Source organism: Lampetra planeri, chromosome 49 (genome assembly GCF_965212315.1).
Source record: "Lampetra planeri chromosome 49, kcLamPlan1.2.h2, whole genome shotgun sequence".
Taxonomy (NCBI): domain Eukaryota; kingdom Metazoa; phylum Chordata; class Hyperoartia; order Petromyzontiformes; family Petromyzontidae; genus Lampetra; species Lampetra planeri.
Window position 1 is genome coordinate 51,330 of NC_136155.1, and position 22,386 is coordinate 73,715.

Here is a 22,386-nt window from a genome sequence, read left to right on the forward strand (position 1 = left end):
GACTGATGAATTAAGACATGTACATCGGGCCCTCAGGATGAACGGATACTCTGACCGTACTATCCGCCAAGCTGTCTCTCCCACCACACAGAAACAACCACATGAAACTCCGACCAAAACTATCACGTTACCATACATAGCAGGCGTGACCAAAAAGATCTCCAAAATTCTAAACAAACATAAGATCCAAGTCCGATTCAGCACAGTGCATAAAATCCGTGATCTGATTCCATCTGTGAAGGATGTCGTTCCTGACTTACAGTATCCTGGAGTCTACAAATTGAGTTGCATTTGTGGTGATTGCTACATTGGAGAAACAAAACGTCATGTTGCTGATCGTGTCCGCGAGCACAAGTCAGATCTGAAACACGGCAGAACTGATTCTTCGGCCGTTGCCGATCATTGCTACAACTCGGCGGGCTCTCATGATATTGTCTTTTCCGAGACCAAGGTTCTCTGCAAGCCTCCTGGCTACCATCAAAGGTTTGTACACGAAGCCATACAAATATACAAACACAGACATAATTTCAACCGTGATGATGGGTACAAACTCAGTAATCACTGGAAAGATGTTATTAACCACGCAAAAAAGACTTAATTACACTTTTTGGACCATCTTATCTGACAGGCACTATTTTAATTTACTTCACCGAGTGTTAACATCCCCAGTTATTTTTAACAGTACTCTCTTCATTTTTCAGCCTGCATTGGTATAAACATGGGCATTTTCGTTCCTTTGTTCTATCATGTGTATCAGACCTCCCCTCCCCCCTTTCTGCCCATTGTGTTGGCGTGCGCAGCAGCCGCGTCCAAGCCGCCGCCAAATGTTTTGTTGGCTCCCTCCCCCTCCCACCCCCCTCCCTCCCGATACGTTCCATTCATTGGCTACCACATTCTGATGAACTCCCCCCCCCCCTCTCCTCCCCCCCTTCAACTTGCTTATAAGGGATTACATTTTGAATCATTGCTTCACTTGATGCAGCTAATCTGGCTGTGACGGTCCCACCTGATGACGGAGACTTGTGTTGCCTCCGAAACGTCGTGAATTTTATTTTTATTTTTGTTTTGTTTTATTTTACTTTCATTACTTTTAATGTTTTACCTACGTGACTTTACCGAAAAAACCTGAGAATATGAATCATTGCAGTCACGAAAGCTTCAAATCTAGAATTGTTACTTTAGGTATGTAGAGTGGCGATAGGCAAGGTGGGGTCAAACAATCCCAACGACTGACATAGCATTGAGGCATTCTTAATAAAGGCTGTAAATCATAATTTTGGTTTATAATCCATGAAATAGAATCTTTGGATGATTACATCTCAGGCTCGAGGTGGCAGCGACTTGGGGAGGTGTTTATCCAGTGGATTAATCTTAGCTAACAATAATGATGTATGCAATGCAGTTAGGTACCCAACTCCACCTCAAGTCCATCCATTGTAAACCCTCACTATAGTCCCACTCCGTTGCCTTCTCCTGTAGGATCTGTAACAGCTGCACACACCTATCCACAGCGAGCATCTGAAGCTGTCATCAAGCAGACATCCCAGAAAATATTCCATGAGAAATTAAACCCAGGGATGGATGGACGGAACCGATGTTAGCGCTGCGTAACAGTACAGCTAGCTTGGCATTATCATCACCACCCATTTCAACAACAAGCAGCTGCTACCTTTGGCATTCTTATTTTTTCATCAGACAGTTTTGTTAAGATTTGTATATTTTATAGTCCAAGCCACGAGAGCTTCCCCAAAAACAAGGACAGATCGTGCGACTCAAAAAGCATTAAAAGTTGCCGATTGTCCACATTCAGGTAAAAGAGTGTGCGAACGTCGTCTCGAATCCAGCGAGCAGGAACAAAGCACGGATACGAGGGAGGACATTTGTTAAAAACACATTTTTTGCGAAAAACTAAAAATGGCATTTTCTTCTGTAAGACGAGACATGTCCCAGCAATGCAGTTTTTGAAAAGGCTGCAAGTGGAATGCAAGTTAAGTTTCCCCAAACATTCCAATATTTGACATCCGCCTCACACGACCTACACACTTGCATCGCGATGATGCAATGTACGGGCGTGGGCGTGAACAGACTGCACACCACATCCTGGCAAAGACCCTGCAGCAAAATGTCACGACAAATGAGATTATTAGAATCACATATGCTTGCTTTTGGGGCAGGAAGAAATTTGAATGAGAGTGGAACGCTTCGTTGTCTTTGTTCAAAGAGACGTGACATGCGACGAGTATTATTTCGCCCCACGCAAAACACTTAACCTTCTGCTTTCTTTCCTCGCACTGCTCGACCGTGGAATTTCCACCCAGGCTCAATTCTATAAATGCCTCAACTCCAAGAAGTTCCGTTTGTTTCTGGCTAATTGACGTGTTGGGTCTTTGGGCCAGTGCTTAGTACTTGTTCAAACAATGTAAAGCAATAGTAGTTCAGAGTCTTCATTATTTTGATTGCTATGATTAAGCCACGAGTACTTTCAGAATGCATTCTTCCCCCCAGCATACTTTTGATTCAAGCCCATAATGTATTTAACATTTTGGTGAATGTAGCAGACTCTAGTGGCTGGAGAGGGGGGGGTTACATGATTCCATAGAATCAGAATCTGAAGCAAAAGTGTGAATACATAGCACAACTAAAATATTCTTAGCCACACTGCTATTCTTCCTTTAGCCAGAATTAGCTGCAATTCTTACCTACCGTAAACTAGTGTGAAATTGCAAATACAATCTGGGATACTGGTCTCCCACATCAGGGGTATGCCAAGCGAACATTATTGATTACACACACAATCCCATGCGTGTATTGAATGTTTTAGAGCAGATTTTACTGCAATACATGCTTTGTTCCTCCGCTAATGGATACAATGCATGTTCAGACTGGTCAATCGAATCCAATTTATAGTGCGCCTTCATTCAAGGCGCTTGACAAAGCTTAGATGACGGAATTAAATGATGCAGTTGGCAGGGGCGGTACAAGGATTGAGAAATGAGTGACAGCGATTGAGGGGTACTTGGGGATGACGAAAGGGTAGGAGGGATATGGAAATGAAGAGGGGCAAAGGGAGAAAATAGGGTGAGAATGGGCAAGAGAGAAGAGGCGAGGCTTTAAGGCAGTAACGGAAGGAAGATTAAGACAAGACATATCCAGTCGATCGATAAAGCAAGCTTAAATAATTCCAACTAATCCAACCAACTCCTAATCAGTATCCATATATATGCCTCATTGCTACTATATTTAGGCTAACCACAATAACAAGTTGGAAAGTGTCGGCAGTCTCACATTTGGCCTCAAGTCCATTGTGGAATGTCTATAGATGCTTTCAATGTACAATACACGTTTGGCAACTCATCTGCACTGCAGCAGAATGATATTCATTGTAAAACGCAAGGACTATAATCCAATTACTCTCGTGTGAAACATAATTTACCACGGTCATAATTAACAAATACGGTATTAGTGGTGGTGCAGGTGATAAGTGGACCACTATGGGCCTGGTGACCAGAGTTCGATTCCCAGTCAAATAAACAGCTTTTCATATTAACCAGTTCTAGCTTTCTCCCCCACTTCAACCCACACTGCCCAGCATTGTGAGGCATATTCAAACAATACCTAAAACGAAGAGGCGGGCCTTGGATTGATCAAGGGCTATAATTAGATGATTTTTTTGGAATGGAAATTAACCACATTACGTAATTTTGGCACGTGGATGCACGAAGATCGCGTTGCTATTTTTAAAAGACACGCATTCCACATTTGCATTGTCCACAGGGACATTCCAATCTCTTTAAAACCTCTGAAACTATCAGATGCACATTTTTCCCTGGTTTGCAAAGTATGTCTACTGACGGGAAAACGTGGTCAAGTTATTTTAGATTTTAAAAAATGTAGGCCAATAAATTGTAACAAGCATCCGACGGGTAACTACTACATCGTGCACTGCAGCAACGACAACGCGAGAGCAATGAGACCCATTTGTGCGTTTGTTTATTTCTTTTCAAGGCAAATACCACAAAGACAGGTGGATAATCGTGTTTTGTAACACCACAAAACAAATCCGCAAATACCAAAAAAAAAAATCCCAAACTCGACACTGAGGGCACATGCGCACCGGCCAAACCATGACAGGGAGGGCGGTGGGGGTGTTTTCCCTGCTGGTGAATGCCTCTGGACGAGTGGGGAGTAAGTGCTAGCGGTCCGTGCTAGATTCGCCAACACGCTGGGATCAGGGCACGGGGTAGTGGGAGTTTCCTCCTCCTCCATGCCAGAGTGCCAGCCACGAGCACCGTCACGGCGAGAGGCAACACCACTGCCGCCGTTGTCACCGCCGTCTCCTCCGCCGCACCGCTCGAGTCTGAATGGCAACAAAAAACAAAAATCTCGCAGTCTTCTGAATGCCACAGCACCACCAGATTCATGGCCGAGTTGTAAAAAAGCCGAGGTTGAATTGGTAGTCACGGTGAACACCTGTGTGAGCGATCGAGACAGAAACCAGTCCAGTGCCAACCCTTCACTCACAGCGACCAATGTGGAAGGAGGCGATCAAACAGCTCCCATGACCAAACAGGGCAGGGAGGCCTCCATCCAGCAGTGAATTGGCAGCTGTAATTAATTCTCATCATAGCCAACCAAATGAGCCCAATCAAATGAGGAAATATCGTGCAGGTGCAACGATTATGGGGCAATATCCAACATTGCACTTCTCCTAAGGTATTCGGTTGGCATTAACAACGTGACACGCAGCGAAACCATTAGGCGCAGTTTCCATTGCCAAGTTTTGAACAGCGTTCTGATCAATTTGGTAAAGGGGCAACGTCTCCAAAAGAAACACTTGATATACCAGTTTTGATTTTGACTTAAAACTTGTGACTGCAGGAATTCATATTCTTTGGTTCTTTCGGTAAAATCACAGACGATAAAAATCAAGTAAATAAAAATGTCACGACGTTTCGATCGCAACACAAGCAGTCATCATCAGGAAAAGGGGTTAGCCTCTAAAGGCAAACCGTTTATAAAGGTTTGGAGATGGGCGTAGCCCAAGTGTATCTGCAGCACCACCAGCATGGGCCAGGCAGCAATGCCAATGCAGCAAAAGGGCCCCCACGAAATCACTGCACACCGCTCCACACACCACACTGCTGACGGTGGAGGTTGATTGACAAGAAAACACAAGTCAAGTCATGACCCAAGTGGTTGATGACAGCTTTGCAATGATTGCCGAGTTTTATAACCTTCCTCTCAGTTGAAATTGTGTCTGTATATATGGATGGCTTCATGAACGAATCTTTACTCTTTGGTTCTTTCGGTAAAGTCACGTAGGTATAAAATAAATCACGACGTTTTGGGCACAACACAAGCGTCCGTCATCAGGTGGGAAAGCATGGTCTGCTGCTGAGGCAGACTGTTTTAAAAGGTTTGAAATGAGTGTAGCCCAAGGATCCAAAGAGAAGTGGCCGGGGCTAGTGATGTTAATGTGAGAAATCAGCATGTAACTGAAAGATAGGAGGAGAGCGGCCTCCTCGACGAGGGAGTGCAACCCAACGGGTGCAATCCAAAAGGGCCTGTGGAAATGAGTTCAACAGTCCACTGCACATCAACTGAAGCCAAGAGTTCAGTGGGTCGCCACTCTGGTGTCAAGAATGAAACGTTCTTTTAATTGGGCGCACGAAACGCCAGAGCTTGTCAGAGCACTTTACACGAGATACAGCTTTCATAACGTCTCACACGTTTTAAAGGGCACCCCCAGTGGCAGCTGTCCCTGTGCAGAACAATAATTCTGCACCTGGCCTGCAAGCAGGCATGAGACCGACAGTGGTGTGATTAGTTGCAGGTGTAATCCCAATTGAGACCCGATTGGCTGGTCAGGGTTTCTGCAACGTTACTCCAGACTTTTTTAATTTTTACTTGCTACCGTCGTGGGCAGATCTGCAGTAAGATATGCAGATTTAATTTAATGAGGCCACAGTCCGTTTTCACTTTGGAACACTATCGATGACGTACTTGGAGCGGGACAGATCAAGCAATTCAGTTGATGAATTGACTACGTTCTTGGAGCCGATTACTCGGGCTCCTCTAAAAAATAATTGATAATCGGTAACGTATTACTATTATTTAGGATTTTTTAAGGCACATCAGACCTCAAAAAGGGCTTCAAAGCACCGTACAGTACCTCAGATTTCCCGCATCTCCAAATAGCATGGTTGGCTACATACGGTGCGAAATAAAGGTCAACATATGCACAGTAAAATGTACACAACGAAAAACACATCTCCAGTTTCCATAACATATTATAGGAAATAAGGTTTTTAGTTTCTTGCTAAATGGGAGAATGTCAGCGGTCGGGTGCAGTTCTACAGACAGAAAGCGTTTCAAACCAGAGGGCCAAGGCTATAAAAAGCCCAAGATCCAAAATATGTTTTCCGAAAGCATGGCTGACAGAGGTGCACCGTCATGGTGTGTAAAGCTGCAAATAGAGGCAATTGCTAAAAGTGCTTTAATTAAAAAATATTGCATATCCCCCACGCGGGTGACGGAGGTGCGGACTGCACCGACATGGTCGTGGGCCCTCCCGAAGCGGAGCAGGTCGCGCTTGTCGACAGCGGGATGATCCGTTTGGTCCCCGCTCACGGTCAGGGGGCCCAGGCCCACGTAGCCGCTCACCACAATGCCTGCATACACAAAAAATTAACCCGTATTAACAAAGTTTTTCACTATAAATCCTTTATATGCGTGGCGGCTCGAGTCCTCTCGTCCTCTGGCTTGAGATGGCTGCCACCTATGGGTCAAATGATTGCCTGGCAGCATTAAGCAATTGGTAATTAAATATATATATATTTTTTCCTAAAAAGTGTAAAATTTAGCAAATTTTTTTTTCACGAAAATTTAATTGTCACGCACAACGAGTCTGTGTGGAAAATGTCAGCTCGATTGGATCACGGAAAGAGGGTTAAAAAACGACCGAAAGATTTGCACGGTCGTAAGCGCGCAAGCAAGCGAACTTAATATAAAGGATTTAAATAGTAAAACGACCGAAAGATTTGCATGGTCGTAAGCGCGCAAGCAAGCAAACTTAATATAAAGGATTTAAAAACACAAGGAAGACAAACCATGGGTGTGCATGGATCCTGCCACTCCCTAAATTGCATTTGAATGCAGGAAAGCATTTAGTTAAAGATTTAATTTGCAGTCCAAAAGAAGGTTAACCTACATACGTTAGCGATTATGCGGTTCTAAAGCTGCGAGTCCCAGAGTGAGATGACGTACATGATGAACTACTATTGCAATGACGAGTTATTGTGCCCCAGACGTTTGAGACAGAGCTAAGGCATTCATTCTTTAAACCTTGCTTTGCAAAGTTGGTCAGGAAAGTCTCACCAAGTGCAGCTTCATCCAGGAAAGGGCTAAATTTTGGATGTTTAATAATTTTCATTAACGAGTGTTTACCATGTGGGATGAAAGTGGAAACCAAATAATCTCTTGCCATTAGGAAGCTCACGGCCCCACAAGCAGCGGGAACCGTCGCCTTTTCCACAAATTGAAAATAAAACCAATCACCCGAGCGCTATTTCGGCGCGCCGCGACCGACGATGGAACACGTCGAGTCTCAATCGATCTCGTGCGCGACGTGCACGAGCCTCTCGCGAGCTCGTGTCAACGGCAGGCAATCGCCAAGGGTCGTTCGCCGCGCCTGGAGAACAGGCAACCTCCACGCGGAATTAAGGCCATGACTCAGTCCATATTAACACCAACAGAGGAATGAGGCATTTGTTGTAATGCAGAGACTTACACGTGCTGTATTTTGAACCGCAACAAGGGAGAGACAAAATGATAACAGATGTAACCTAGAAAGTTAATAAACACAGATATGAAAGCTGGGTGGGTGTGGTAAAGGGCCCTTAGCCAACAGCCACGAGGTCGTCTGTTAATGAAGTCAAAAGTACAAAAACTTTCCCTCCGACCAAATGAGACTTATTTGCCAATGCTGCTGCTTTGACAGTGGTGCACAAGCAGAGAACTACTCCTCAGTTGTCATTTACACTGTGGCCTTCAAAGAAATATAAAGGGCGTCTGAAAATGAATATACCAAAAAGAAAGTTGAAGAGTTAGATTGTCATTCGAGATACTTTCAAATCTTATATGAATATGCATTCGACTTGAAGTTGTAGTTTGTTGTGAATATTTATTGGTACCTTCTGTTTCAAGAGAACCCCCATTATCTGATACGACAAGTCCGCCCCCGTTCACCCGACTTGACACCATTCGATTTTAATCTGACGTTTGTTAAATAGTAAAGTCTACACTAGCAAACAAGGGACTTGAAGCACTTCAACATCGTATTGTTGATGCCATGTTATCCATCCCTATAGCGGTGTTTGAATGCTAAAATATGTTGATAGTGAATGGACGGCATGTACAAGTTTATTAATAACTGTCGAATATCATGGAAAAATTACACCAACTAAAAACGTACAAGTCAGTTTAACACGTAGGCTTTCGTGATCAATATCCTCCATAGATTTTTTGGGTTAGATCGCATAAATGTCATTAAAATCGCCACAGCCAATTAGTAAGGTTTGTCATGTAAACAGAAGATGCCAATTTCTTACTAGTGTAGTGGGTTGAACAGTCGCAGATGTAGACTTTGGAGGCAGCACATTTATTTGGTTCCAACACACGGGGTAACTTCCCCTTAACAGAATAACAACCTCGGGTGGTGACCACCCGGCTAACTACACTAGTTACCACATAACTGTTACTACGGACCCAGGACCAACAGCATTTGTCCAGGTCCACGTGCTGGAAGACTCGTAGAACGGAGATCGTAGACGAAGGGTTCTTTTCCCAGGATTAACAACCCCGGTCCCTCTCGGGACTAGGCTTATATTCTCTCCGCGGCATGGCTCTGCCCTTGGCCACATCCACCTTGCAAAACCATCGAGAAGGATCTGGGTCCCAATCACGTGACCCCCCCCCCCTAGCCTCCTCTTGGGGGACCCTGTCATCTTAACCAGTCACGTGTCCTCCCGGGTCAACCAGAGTGCCGTGGCCTCGCACGACCTTCCCCTTTGGTCGGCACCCACACACCGTGTCCTGTAGGGCCGGCACGGCACTTACAGCATGGTGCCATCCAGTGCTGTTACTCCACTAGTACAGCACACACACTGATGTTTTGGAGAACAAAGCCACAAGATTTAAAATCTGAGTATGACGTTTAGCCAGTAATTACAACTAGCTTCATCCAGCAACAGCCAGGTGGAGAAATCCTCCCGTTTCATTCCTCAAATAAAGGGGTAGATGTGATACCACTTGAGCACTTCTTGAGCGATGTGTGGGGGAGGCAGGGGGGAAAGTTAATTAATGCAGATGTAGTAAGGTTCCCGGAGACTTGACAACGTAGTTGGAGGCACATGCTTGTTTATTAACACCAGCGAGTAACAGGCAACTTACAGTACTTGAAGGGGTATCGGCCCCTCACCCGTCTACGCTACGGAACACAACAGCCTGACTCACAGCTAGCTGATAGCTAGGTTACGGCACCCGGAATACCCAGTCCGGCTCTCAGAAGAGCGTCGGTTCTGGGCTCTTAGGGCCACGCTTGCCTGGTCGGCCCTGAAAAGGGCAGCGATCCCAGGGAGTTCCAGGGCCTGTCTAGCGAGTCTTCTTTCTTCACTGGTTACAGCTTAACACTCGACCCCGAGCCGTCTGACTCGCCGCCTTAAATAGCCATCCCCCCTTGAGGGGTGGGGCTGTGGGGGATCCCAGCTCCGCAATAGCCCCCCAGGATAACAACGCGGACGTCGCAGTAAACACCGTCTTCGCGTCCCGATGTAGCCACGCCCATTGTGTTTGTTTGCCATCCGCGGCAAGTCTAAATCCGGCCGTCTACAAACATATAAAGGACAATGGGTATCCATTGCAGGTTTGGTTATTTGTGGGTTCCAGGAGACCAGAGACGGAGTACTTGAGGCAACACGTTTCCTAACAGAGGGGTAACGGCCCCTCTACCTGATACTTAGGGAGTTATGGCCTCCGGGCTAGCGTGTCCTATCACTGGGGCCACACTCACAATCCCTCCGACTAAGGGGACCTAAGGGGAGACTACCTGACCCAACCCAGCCAAGGTCCTCGGGTCTCGACCACTGGCCCACTCGGTCCCGGCCCTTAAAAGGACGTCGGGACTGGGGGTTCCCAGGGTCCTAGCCAAGCTGGTCTTCTTACTTCAGCTTCACGAAGACTGCCGGACTCGTCCAGAGGTCCGGCTTTTATACCCGTGGCCGGGTCTCTTCAACCCTGGCCACGCCCTCCTTCTGGAACTCTAGCGGGCTCTGGAATATCCCCCAACCCCTCTCTTGGGGCTGGGAGAGCCTAGTGTCCCAACAGCCCAGCTCATCCTGCCCATCCCAGGTTACCACCCCCTATGGACGTGTCTGCTACTACAGGTAAGTGTGCATAACAATGCTATATACAATGCCTGACGACGCTACATTTATATGGTAATCAACATGCATTATGCAAGCCCATTGTTCTTGTACCTTCTGAAGGACAACAACAAGTACTGCTATTTTAATACACAAATCTGACTGCCGCCTGATGATGCCAGTTGTAATTACTGGAAAAAATCAAATTTTAAATGTTGTAGATTTGCTCTTCAACACACCAGTGTGGTGTACGAGTGTAGTGACATAGAACTGGTCACCAAGTAGCATAGCGCTGGCTGCTGGCAGGGAAGGGGATCTGCAGCTTGTAGCAGCCAACTGACTGACAGCAGGCCACGTGATAGACCCGAGGAGGGATCTAGGGTAAAGATTACAGAAGGGACATGTCAAGAGGCCGCTAGTAGGTTCCAGAAGGGGGAGGCATGGCCAGGGCAGAGCAAGGTGACGCTAACAGGATAAAAAGGGGGTCCCAAGCAGGAGCTTGGGGCTGTTGTTTGGAATGGGATCCCCATTGTCATTGTGCTGTTCAAGATCGTCGCTGTAGTCTCGAGCCTTCGTCACCTTCGTCGCCGTCATCTCCACTTGATAATTGCGCTGCTAGACGTAGTTGGCCGTCTTAGATCAGCGCCGTCAGTGTCAGAAGGCTAGCATTGTGTGTAGGCTAGCAACTAGAGTAAAGTTGCGTATAAGCAAAAGACAGTGTAAGGTGTGTATTGTATATAGATTACAAAGTGTGCTCGGTGTTTAATAAATAGAGTGCTTCCTACTCTTCGTGTCCGAGTCAGCCACGACATGAGTCACGAATTGGCATATTCCATTCACGTGGCAAACCTTACTAACTGGCTGTGTCGGGTGGTGGTGGGTTTAATGACACATTTACATATTTACGCAATCTAACCCAAAAAAACCTGTATTATGGATGTATAAGTTTACTACATCTAGTCATATAAAATGTCCACATCTCGAATAACAAAACTCTTCAACGTTATTTGGGATATTAATTTTCGAACACCCTGTATATATTTGAAATTGGCGACAATTCAGGCAATGGCCCTTCTTCATAGCATCATTTCAAGCGCTACGAAGGGCCACTGCCCTAAACATCTATTAAACTTTTCTTTTTAAGGCCACAGTATTGATGAATGTGTTGAGTTTTTCACCACATTGACTTTCGGCAGGGTGCATAGATGTGCAATACAATAGACTTTGCTGCACTGCCCGCCACTGCTGCTGACACTGTAGTTACGCAGCCGCCAACAACACCAGGTGTGCACGGTAGTCGCCCATCCAGGCTCAAACCAACTTAGCTTCCAAGATCTAACATGAACAAGGGGGAGCCCATAGGGGTACCCTCATTCTGTTTGTAGAAGGTGCCATTCCAGGTAAAATAGGTGTTGGTGAGGCAATGCCTAACCAGCGCAGGTACATCAGAATTCAATCAATGGTGGACTAAGTCCTCAATTATTGGTAAGGTGTCCGGTACTGGGACTTTGGTAAACAAAGATACTACATCAAAACTGACGAGGATGTCATCAGGAGATAGTACCATGTCCTTAACCATAGAGACTAATTGGGTTGAGTTGAGTACTGCCGAAGAGGTCTTGCCTATGAAGGGAAGCAGAGTGTCTGATAGAAAACGGGCTAGGTATAACCTGGTTTAATAACAGGCGGTTGAACACAGATTCGAACCTAGGGTCTTAAGAGTTACTGGGTCGGTGCTGGCACACATGGCCAGATTGAATCATAGGGATGTTAGTTTTGGAGTGCATCTCTATTTCCTTCCTTGCTATTATTATTTTCCCAACCTTGCCCGATGCCAAACACTCGTGTTATTCAGCTACTCACCTTGGGGATTATCAGTTCCAGTAATTGGAGGTGCAGGGGAAGGACAACAAAATAAATAAATTAGCAAGTTCGAAATATATTCGTTTTCAATCTAATATTTAATAGTGCATAGCTCCTGGCTTCCTAATAAATCTGAAGAACATTCCAGACGACTACCGAAGGGTAACTGAAAGTGCAGGATGTAGTGACCATCTTTGTTCGATGGCTAGCCAAAAGCCACTGCGAGGATGACCGGAGTTTGCATAATGGTGTATGCTCATTGAAGAGATTAGCAAGGTATCGTGGTTCGTTTGTGAAAAGTGCAACTTTATATTACGTATTCGTTCGGCAGCCGAAGCCAATGCAGATTGGCGAGCACTGGATGGATATGGTCGGATCTTGCAGTATCCATCACAACACGTGCCAAATAATTTTTGTACATGCTGTAGCGTGTGTATGTTTTCGCCAAACGTCCCGTAGAGTAGGGAGTTTCAATAATCGAGCCTTGTTGATACTATATTACATTCCACCGTGTTGGCTACATCACGACTAGGCCTCGGCAAGGTAATTTACCCTTTTTACCGGATAAAAGGGTAAAGGTAAAGGGTAAAGATGTCGACATGACAAGGGGTAAGGTAAAGGGTAGGGTAAAGATAGCTCGGAAGAATTCCCCGGTAGGGTAAAGATAGCGAAGTATTACCCGGTAAATACGGTACCTTGTTAACCGCTAAAAGCTCCGTGGCGCAGTCAGTGGCCTACATTTAATAAGTAATAATAAAACAAACTTTATTAAAAACACGCTTTTATGAAATGTACGAGTAATGACAGAACTCCACGACTCCAGGAAGTGGCCTGGAAGCTTGCCATAACGTAAGGGGCCGTAGTGATTTACAGCCAATGTCAGTTGACCGTGGAACATTAGACCCAAGCTGAAACATAGCATATAAAAAAAGATTGTTTAAAAATATTTAGATTTTTTAATGATATAATATAGTATTGTCATCAGTATGACCTAAGTATACCAAGTTTGCAGTCGATACCACATTAGGAAGTGGGTAAAAATTGAGTTAAGATTTGAGGATACAACAACAATAACGACAACAAAAACGACAACAAGCGTGTAAAATTGGAATAGAGAGTATTCTATATGAATACAGTGCTCTACCTAGCATTTACCGTTATAAACCTTGTTCATGTGTAGTAGTTCCCTAGTAATTACCCTGTAATTGGGTAATTTGTATGGGGTAAGGGTAAAAGTAAGCTCGTTGCTTTTTACCTTTTACCTTACCTGCTAAAGGGTAAAAGGTAGGGTAGAGTGATTGTATTGTGGCAAGGTAAAAGGTAGGGTAAAGGTAGGCTCGTTGTTTTTACCTTACCTTGCCGTGGCCTAATCACGACTCAAGGTGGTGGAATGTGTTGTAGAGCACCAATATTAAAATTTCAGGACCTGCCTGTATTTTGCATATAGTGACCAAAGGACATTCTGGTCGAGTATGGTACCGAGGTTCTTTAGACGAGTAGAACACTGTATCTTGGAGTCTGAGACTGCCAAACCCGATCCTCTCGGAAATGTTTTCGTCCGAGCACCAACCAGCAGAACCCCCCGATTAACGTGGTTGGTTACATACGGTGTGAAAGAAGTTCATACATTTTGTTTAGTGCAAACCACAACCTCCATGAGCTGCCCAACCACCTGAGACTTGAGATGACAATGACTTTGGGGAAATCATTACCAAGTGGAAGAGGTGCAGCCTTGGCAGGGGCAGACGAGGAGCAGAGGTTGCTGCAGCATGAGCATACATGGTTATTGCCATCTGGGGACATCCATCTGCAAGTCACACAAGAGCCAAATGTCATGTATATCCTAAACAGCTGTTTGAGCCAAGTATCGTTAGTGAGCACTTATAAAGGGTGGCACAGCACACTAGCGGTTGGGTGGCAAGCACCATGCCTGGGTCGCCTTTGTCTCTCTAGTGGCGATTTTCACACATACCAGGTACTCATTTGAGGCGGAGTAGACCTAGGGGAGGCCTATGACCGGTTCAAATAATTACCACGAGTGTTGGCCGTAAGTAGGAATCATTTGGCCGACTGGGTTCATTGCGCCAAGAGGTGCGATGAACCTCTTGGCAAGCCGACAGAAAATCAAACCTCCACACACGCGTGACACAGATGACTCGACAAGAGATTACTCTACAAGACAGGACACACCGCCAGGTTGCCTGCAGCATTGAAGGCGAGGCTTACAATAACTTTCATTTCCAAAAGCCATATTTTCAACATTTAATATATTTATTATTTTAATTACAATTTACCTTATTAATTAGCCTTCGTTACATTCTATTGACTTGTCAAATTTAGTCCACATTTGTTACTTTAAATGTATTCAAAAATTGTTATTAAAATTGTTCTCAGCTTGTAAGAGGCAGCATCGTTTCAAGAGTCTCAATGGGTTCACGTCATCTGCAAGCTCAATAAAGGACACTTGTAAACAGGACACATTCTACCCATATGGAAAAGGTTAGTGGAGAAACGTCTTATGCAGGATGTTTTGAAGTTCAAGGCCTTGTGGCCAAGAATCAAATGGAGGTTATGGCCTAAATTCAGTTGGAAGGCTGCCCACCCCTGGTACAGACCAAGTGATAGTTGTGATGTACATACATACACGTGCTTCCGTGATGTACCTCAGCGTCTTTAAATGCCCCCTGCTATCCTTCACACAAGTGCTCTTGTATGTCCATGTGTATTTTCACCCGATCAGCAACCCCACCAGACTGCGGAAGTGATTTCTCATGTCGACATTTTATAGCTGCCAAATACTCTAAAAGCATGTGGCTTCTAATGTGGAATCGAAAAACCGGAAGACCCGGGGAGAAAAATCTACACGACCATAGGGAGAACATGCAAACTCCAAATAGACAGGTGTTCGGGTCAGGATCGAACTCACGACCTCCTGTACACCAGGCGAGGTAGTTAACATTGCCGCCAGTGCCCCAACTGAATGCTTTGAGCGCAATGTGAGGGGCATTACCCCTCGGGGAAGTAGGTGCACGCCTTGTCAACAGCATTGGAAGATGTTGTTTGTTCCGCCACCTTGAGGTTGCATCGCAGATAAACCTAGCACATAAACCATGCACACGACACATGCAGTCCCCTTATTTAGCATCAGCCCCAAGCTCATTGCACGCAGTGCAGCAAACTCTTGCACAATACTGCTATGCTCCAGTGTCTAAGATCTGTGCAGTGACTAGGGATACTTCGAACAACCAACAATGTGCAAGCACTCATCCACCAGTGGATTGATAAAGGGCCGTATAGTACTTGTACAAGGAGGTCCTGTGTGAAGAGATTATTTTTGTTTTGATACTTTCGTTCCACAATTATATTTCATAGAAGCGGAAATGAGTGGTAGGCTTAGGGTTAATTAGAAGATGTCATCGTTTACAACACAAGAACCTGGGAAAAGGACATTTTACGATTTGGATTTTGGACCGTTGCGTTTAGGACACATGGCACACACCTAAACCCTAAATTATTAAAATGAGTGAGGAATACAAAAAATGGAAAAATCCCCAGAAACTGAGAGAGAAACCCCAGAAACTGAGAGAATGAACAGAAACCAAGGCCGAGAAACATTTAAATGTCACTCAGGCAAGGGAGTCCACTTTGAGAAAAGGGAGGTTACTAAATAAGTTTTCAAAGCAGCAAAATAATAATGTAATGCCACTTTGTGAACACCCCCATAGTAAATAAGTTCATAATAATCTTGCATAGTTGGTATTAGATTTCCGCTTGTTTCTCAAAGGCTGTGGGTAAAGACAAACCATTTTATACCAGAACCTAAATTGGCAGCAGCTGCCACTGCAATGAAAACGGGACCTAGGTCATTTTCAGTTAAACAAAAACATGACAATCCGAGTCAAGGGTAAACCACGAGACTGAAACATTCACAAGGTATTACATTTCTATAACAGGCTCTACCAATTTCCCGTAGAATTCAAAGGGCAGCTACACGGATGGAGCCAGTTGCACAAACGGCCTCATTTTCATCTCCTGCTGCATCGTGCAAACTGTCCATTTACACCGACAGCCGCGATTTATCCACTGCTGGACGAAGACCATCTCATTAGCATCCCTCTTTTGATTCGACAGGCACTTTCACTTGTGCACATGCCTATCTCAACGTTCCATGTGCATGGTGGTCATGTTTCTTCTACTGTGGCTGCCATTCTCCATATTATCAAATCGGCATATATTTTTTATATTTGCCCAAGCCCACTTTTCTTTAAGTCTCTAATGGGAGTTGGTTCCGAATAATTTAGTCATAGCATACAATTGGCCAAACACCTTTCAAAGAATTGCCAAGGTTTTAAGACAGGCCCTCATGGGGGCAGACCTATATTATCCAGGTGGCATTTGTTTAAGCAAGCGCTGTACCAGGTTTTGGCTATATGGGTATCGAGATTGTTTAAAAACACACGACCCAGACGGAATAAGACATTTGAACTTGAGACTCGAATAGAATAAAAAATTAAGCAAATGAAGAGAAGTTTGACTATTTTCGGGAATTAACAAAACCCCGGTGTACCGATTTGCCACGTGGTTTCTATGACAAAACCCCAAGTCACTTTTGAATGCACTCGATGTCAGAATCTAAGCAAAGATTAGGCTGGATAATGCATGGCTGGCCGATCATCATTATATATACACACACATACACAAAAACTTTTTGGGCTGGTCAAGAGCTATATTGTCAGCAGAGGGGAATGTAGCAAAATTCTGTTATACTCTACTTCAATGCTCCAACATACATGTGCCCCCCACCTTTACCAACCCACACTAACCAGTGTAGTGAAGAGAGTGTGGTCAAACAACCCCCATCACCCTGCAGTGCAGGAGGCCCTCATCCAGCAGTGAATTAAAACTCTGCGTGGCTTCAATTGACGAGTGTAACATTATCAACTAAAAGAATGCATACATAATGCAACGGTTTTCGCAGCTGAATTTACACGACTTGTGATCATTTTTGGGTTGGGTAACATAGTAACCAAATTCTATTTTAAAAGCATTTAACATGTCAATTACAACCGTTTTAGTTTACCGAGTTGAACATTTCTCAACCCTCCAATTCCTAAATTTGGTTTGACCGACTGGATTTTCCTCAAGGTGCTTGGTGCATCTTCTTGGTTCTTTCGGTAAAGTCACGTAGAAGGAAAATAATAAAATAATAAAAATAAAACATAATAAAATAATTCTCACGACGTTTCGGCCACAACGAAAGCAGCCGTCCTCAGGTGAAGAACAGGTCTGTCGGGAAGACAGCGTCTGAATGAAACACCCCAGGCTTGGAGCGTATATTTAAGCTGGGTTGGAAGGAGAAGAGCGTCTTGAAAAAAGAATTTGCTTCTCTAGAGGAATTTAGCATATTTATGGGAAATGCAGATATGGGATTAGTGCTACTTGTGAAATGCGTAGGAGGTGGAAGGGGGGTTTCAAAGTCATTATGCCCGTGCATTATGCAGGATTAGCAGCATCCAAGGGAGGGGATAGGGGTAAGCATTAATAAAGGGAAGGAATGTTAATAGTATGTAGCTGCAGTAACTAAACCACCACGTAAAAAACTTAAGTATGAACTACATAGTATCATCAGTATACTAAATATACTCTCCAATAAGCTGAGCTACTAACAGTAAGTAATAATTACAATTCTACGTCGCAAAAAATATAATACGCTTCCAGCTAAACTTTTTTCTCCTACATCACACGGGTCTACCCCGTACTATATACTGCCATAGACAAACCCAACATTAAATTATATACTGTATTACTATACACCACCCTATACCTTCGGCTATACATTGTAATATTACACTATGTATTATTCTACCCCACCGACTGTATATTCACTATACAATTACGATACTATATATTACCTTATACATTGTATTAAACATTACAATTTTATACTATTTATTATTAAACAATCTGCTATACACTATACCATTGACCGTCGCGTGAAAGATACTAAGAGGTAGCAACGAAATATGTCAATGGGAGAGTGGTGATGGGAGACTTGCAGCTGAGCAAAGAATCCATATTATGTTTTATTATTTTATTATTTCCCTTCTACATGACTTTACCGAAAGAACCAAGAAGATGAATCCCTGCAGTCACGAAAGCTTTAAATCGAGAAGTGCTTGATGCAGTCGAGGGGAATTGGTATTGAACTTCCCAGCAAAGCTCTAAAAATAACAATTGGTGTGTCAATAAATGCTTGTATACCTTATGAGAATTTAATTTGTTTGGCTGCGTCGGGTTGGAGGGCCTTAGAACAAAAAATTGTCAAGTCATTATGTGGCCTAACCCAAATATATAAGAATGAAAACTGCAGAGTAACTCGAGTGTATTAAAAGACAAACTGGAGTGTGCATAACAACAAAGCAGATGCAATGAAACCTGGCTGGATGAGTTTTGCTGGAATCCAAAGGCCTTGAAAGAAAACCGCAACCGATCCGGCCTCAGCCTTGCTTGGAAGTGACCAGGGTTGAGCCCATTTTGGATTTTTAGACACCTAAATACACATGCGCACATACACACACACAAACGACTGCTGAAGCAGGTGGTATCAGCAAGCATGCTGACATTTCTACAAAAGCTACGATCCCCTGTATAGCTACAATCTATAGACTGTGCTGGGGCAAGAGTTGTTAGTTACCACCTACACCAACACAAGTGTGGCCATGGTAGCAGTGGCATAAGAGTTACGAGGCAACCAACTGCCAGGTGAATAAGTGATGGAGTGAATCAGTGGAGTGACCGCGTAAACGCGTTCCTTCGGAGTGGGCAGGTAGGAACTTGGTTGGACAGCGCATTCGTGCACGACAAACAGATAAATCATCCCTGGTTGGGCAGTGTGGAACCTGTTGTTCCTACCTGTAATATATTTTTTGTGCTGTACTAGTGGAGTGACAATCTGGCTGCTGCCTGATGATGCCGGTTGTAAATCACTGGCGAAACATCGTACTCGGAGAGCAAATCCACAACATTTACAATCTAACACACCGGTGTGCTGTATTAGTGACGAATTGGCATGTTTTGTTTACATGACAAACCTTACTAATTGGCTGTGTCGGGTGGTGTCAGGTTTAACACCGCATTTATATTTATGCAATCCAACCCAAAAAAAACCTATGTTATGGATGATATTGGTCGTGAAAGCCTACGTGTTAAACAGTGGAGTGACGTTCATGAGAAAATAAACCATACTTGTAGGGATGGAAGAGAGGGGTAGGAGACTATACCCGTGGTTTTGGATGAGTATTTCAGCATTGGGCTCGTCGGGGCTCGGAAAGGGTACGGCCAAGCACTCGTCGATGAATAGCAGGAAGTCGAGGTGGGGGCCAAGATCCACGGAAGCCTCCACACGCACATCATCACCCTGCCTGTACGGGCCACTGTAATCGCTGAGCCAGTCGTCTGTGGTGCCAGCAACCAAAAGAGAAACATTAAATGCCAGGGTTCTGATACAGATGAAGCTCATAAAATATGGTAAACATGGATTGGCGTAAGATCCAAATGCCACAAAAAAATCTAAGGAAGTTACAGGTGCTTGAGTAAGATTGCAAATCTGGGGGCATTTCAGTAGACTAGGGATGTCATCATGTCCACTCTGCAAGAGCCAATTATCTGCCAGAAAGACAACTGCATGCAACATAGCCGTCATGCAGTGACTTATGCAATATGACGGCACGAAATCATACAAATTTACAAGAACAGAATCTGAACTTTGGTGACCAGTTCCCAATGGATGGGCTCCTCAGAATGTTCAATTAGTTTCCGACCAATTTCCTTGTTCTGCCACCTCTACAAACTTTCTAAGAGACTCATCCTGAACTGGCTGTCACCCAACTTGGAGGTAAAACGTATTCCAGAATAAGCTGGCTTCTGGACTGGCAAGTCCAGCACTGGTCAGGTGCTAAACCTCACCCAGTACACAATTACTCCATCTACCTTACTAACACACACACACCATCTCGGTTTTAGGAGAGGTCTTTGCGAAGCAGTCTGGAGAGTTGGCAGTATCACCAAAACTCTAAGCAAGATGAAGTAGTGTTGCGTTCCCCTTCATTGGAGCCCAAGGACGCTTGCTCGCTTACCGCTCACGGCTCGCAGGCGGAAGGGCAGCCGCTGCTGGACCACGCGCTCGCTGGTGTAGGGCAGCCACGTTGGAGCGACGTCACCGCTCGTCACGTTGTGCTTCCTGCCAAACGTTGACAACCGTTCGCGCACAAAGGTCAGTGGCTTAACACAGGATGGTTCAAATATCGATAATTAAAACACTAAAAATTGACACTTTTTATGAATGTAGAAATTCTTCTGCACCATACAGAGCCCATTTTGCTAATCGGAGGTGTGTGGAAAGGACAAACTAAAAACCATAATCGGTTCTAAAGCAAATGGATTTTCAGTCTAGATTTGAAAGTGCATAGCTCCAGTGGCTTCCTAATATCTGAAGGAAGAGCGTTCCAGACAGCCGCAGAAGGGCATCTGAAAATTGGTTATGTTACTCTAGATAATGTTGTATGGTACATTGACACTTGCTGGCCTAAAGAAAACGTAACCACATGTTAGACGAGCTAAATTAATGTTACATAGTATTAGGTACTCGATGCAGTATACGTAATGTAGTACATAGTGTATAGCACTCACTACACATCAACGTGTATAATATATGCACTAGAACGTTAGGTAGCTTGTAAAGGATAACAATGCAGTCGTACAAATGCCTGCCTAGCCACTGCTAGTGGAATGGTTTCCACGAGGAAGCTTCAGAGCCCCTCCAGAGGATATTTTGTCTACTCTTCCACACACCGATTAGCATCGTTGGCCGTGTATGGTGCGAAAGAAGGTCAATATACATAGACATCCCAGAAGCACAAGCATCCACACTTAACACCACTGCACACGACATGCCAGTAGATCAACGTTTGCACCGGTCAATACACCAACATGGCAGCATCCCAAGCACGTCTCCATATTGCACATGTAGCATGTCGAGGTTCTCAGCACCTTCTTCAAACGAGTTCTAAACCCGGTACATGCCAGAACCATGATGCATTACAACGTTGAACATGTCGATTTTCCATTCAAGAACGTATATATTTTAACAAAACGCAAGCCCATTACAGCCCTTCATGTAATTACATATCCGGGAGGCCATTCAAAAAATCTTTAGTTGTCATCCGTAGTGAAATTTCCTTCGTATGCAGCTGCAGAAATGTATATTTTCATGTGCTTATCTGCAGAGAACTGTACAGGATGGAGATGAGGCACCGTGATGAAGGCCATCCATCACGCATTATCCTTGCTTAACGGAAGAGGCATACATAAACTTGGGAAGGGGAAAGTGGGGCACGACAGTCAACGGGAAACAGGCCTCAAAACGTGCATTAGGTACGAAATGGGATGAGTAATAATGCAATCTCCTTTGGCTCATGATACATTCTGCTCTCATCCCCTGCTTATTGGTGTAATAACCGAAAATCCAGACCACTCACCCAAAGCAAACGTGCAGGCAAAGAGACTATCAGGAAGTAGGCCAAGGCCTCCTATTGGTGCAGAGGCCTACATAGGCCACATGGCCGACCAGCTCTGAACAAATTCCTCAACCACATCAATTCCATACACCCAGCCATCAAATTCACTATGGAGGTGGAAAAGGATTGCAAGTTACCATTCTTGGATGCCTTAATCAAAAAGAGACCAGATGGCTCAATGGGACACTGTCTACAGGAAAGCCACCCATACGGATGCCTACCTAAAACCTGACTCCCACCATCATCCATCCCAGAAGAATTCCCTCATCAAAACTCTACACCGCAGAGCTCAATGTATTTCCGACCATCACCAACTAGCCAGTGAATTGGAACACGTACACTAAGCCCTCAAGATGAATGGATATTCAGACTACACAATCCATAAAGCTATCACCAACCGTTGGGAAAGAACCATCTGAGGACCCAATCAAAACGACCATCTTACCATACAGAGCAGGGGTCACCAAAAAGATTTCCAAAATCATGAGCAAACCCAAGATCCAGGTCTGATTTAACATCGTACATAA

The 22,386-nt window shown here is 44.5% G+C and overlaps 1 protein-coding gene across 1 annotated transcript in view; it reads right to left on the minus strand.

Annotated features, from left to right (window-relative positions):
- Positions 1-3,973: 3,973 nt before the first annotated feature.
- LOC144733946 (zona pellucida sperm-binding protein 3-like) overlaps positions 3,974-22,386 on the minus strand; it is a 30,134-nt gene continuing 11,721 nt past the window's right edge. The window contains exons 4-10 of the mRNA XM_078615975.1: positions 20,420-20,523; positions 19,565-19,739; positions 18,720-18,834; positions 15,295-15,380; positions 13,997-14,091; positions 6,552-6,671; positions 3,974-4,357 (exon numbers count right to left, since the gene is read on the minus strand). Coding sequence (XP_078472101.1) covers positions 4,206-4,357; positions 6,552-6,671; positions 13,997-14,091; positions 15,295-15,380; positions 18,720-18,834; positions 19,565-19,739; positions 20,420-20,523 — 847 coding nt within the window. The 3' untranslated portion in view covers positions 3,974-4,205. The remainder of the gene's footprint in view (positions 4,358-6,551; positions 6,672-13,996; positions 14,092-15,294; positions 15,381-18,719; positions 18,835-19,564; positions 19,740-20,419; positions 20,524-22,386) is intronic.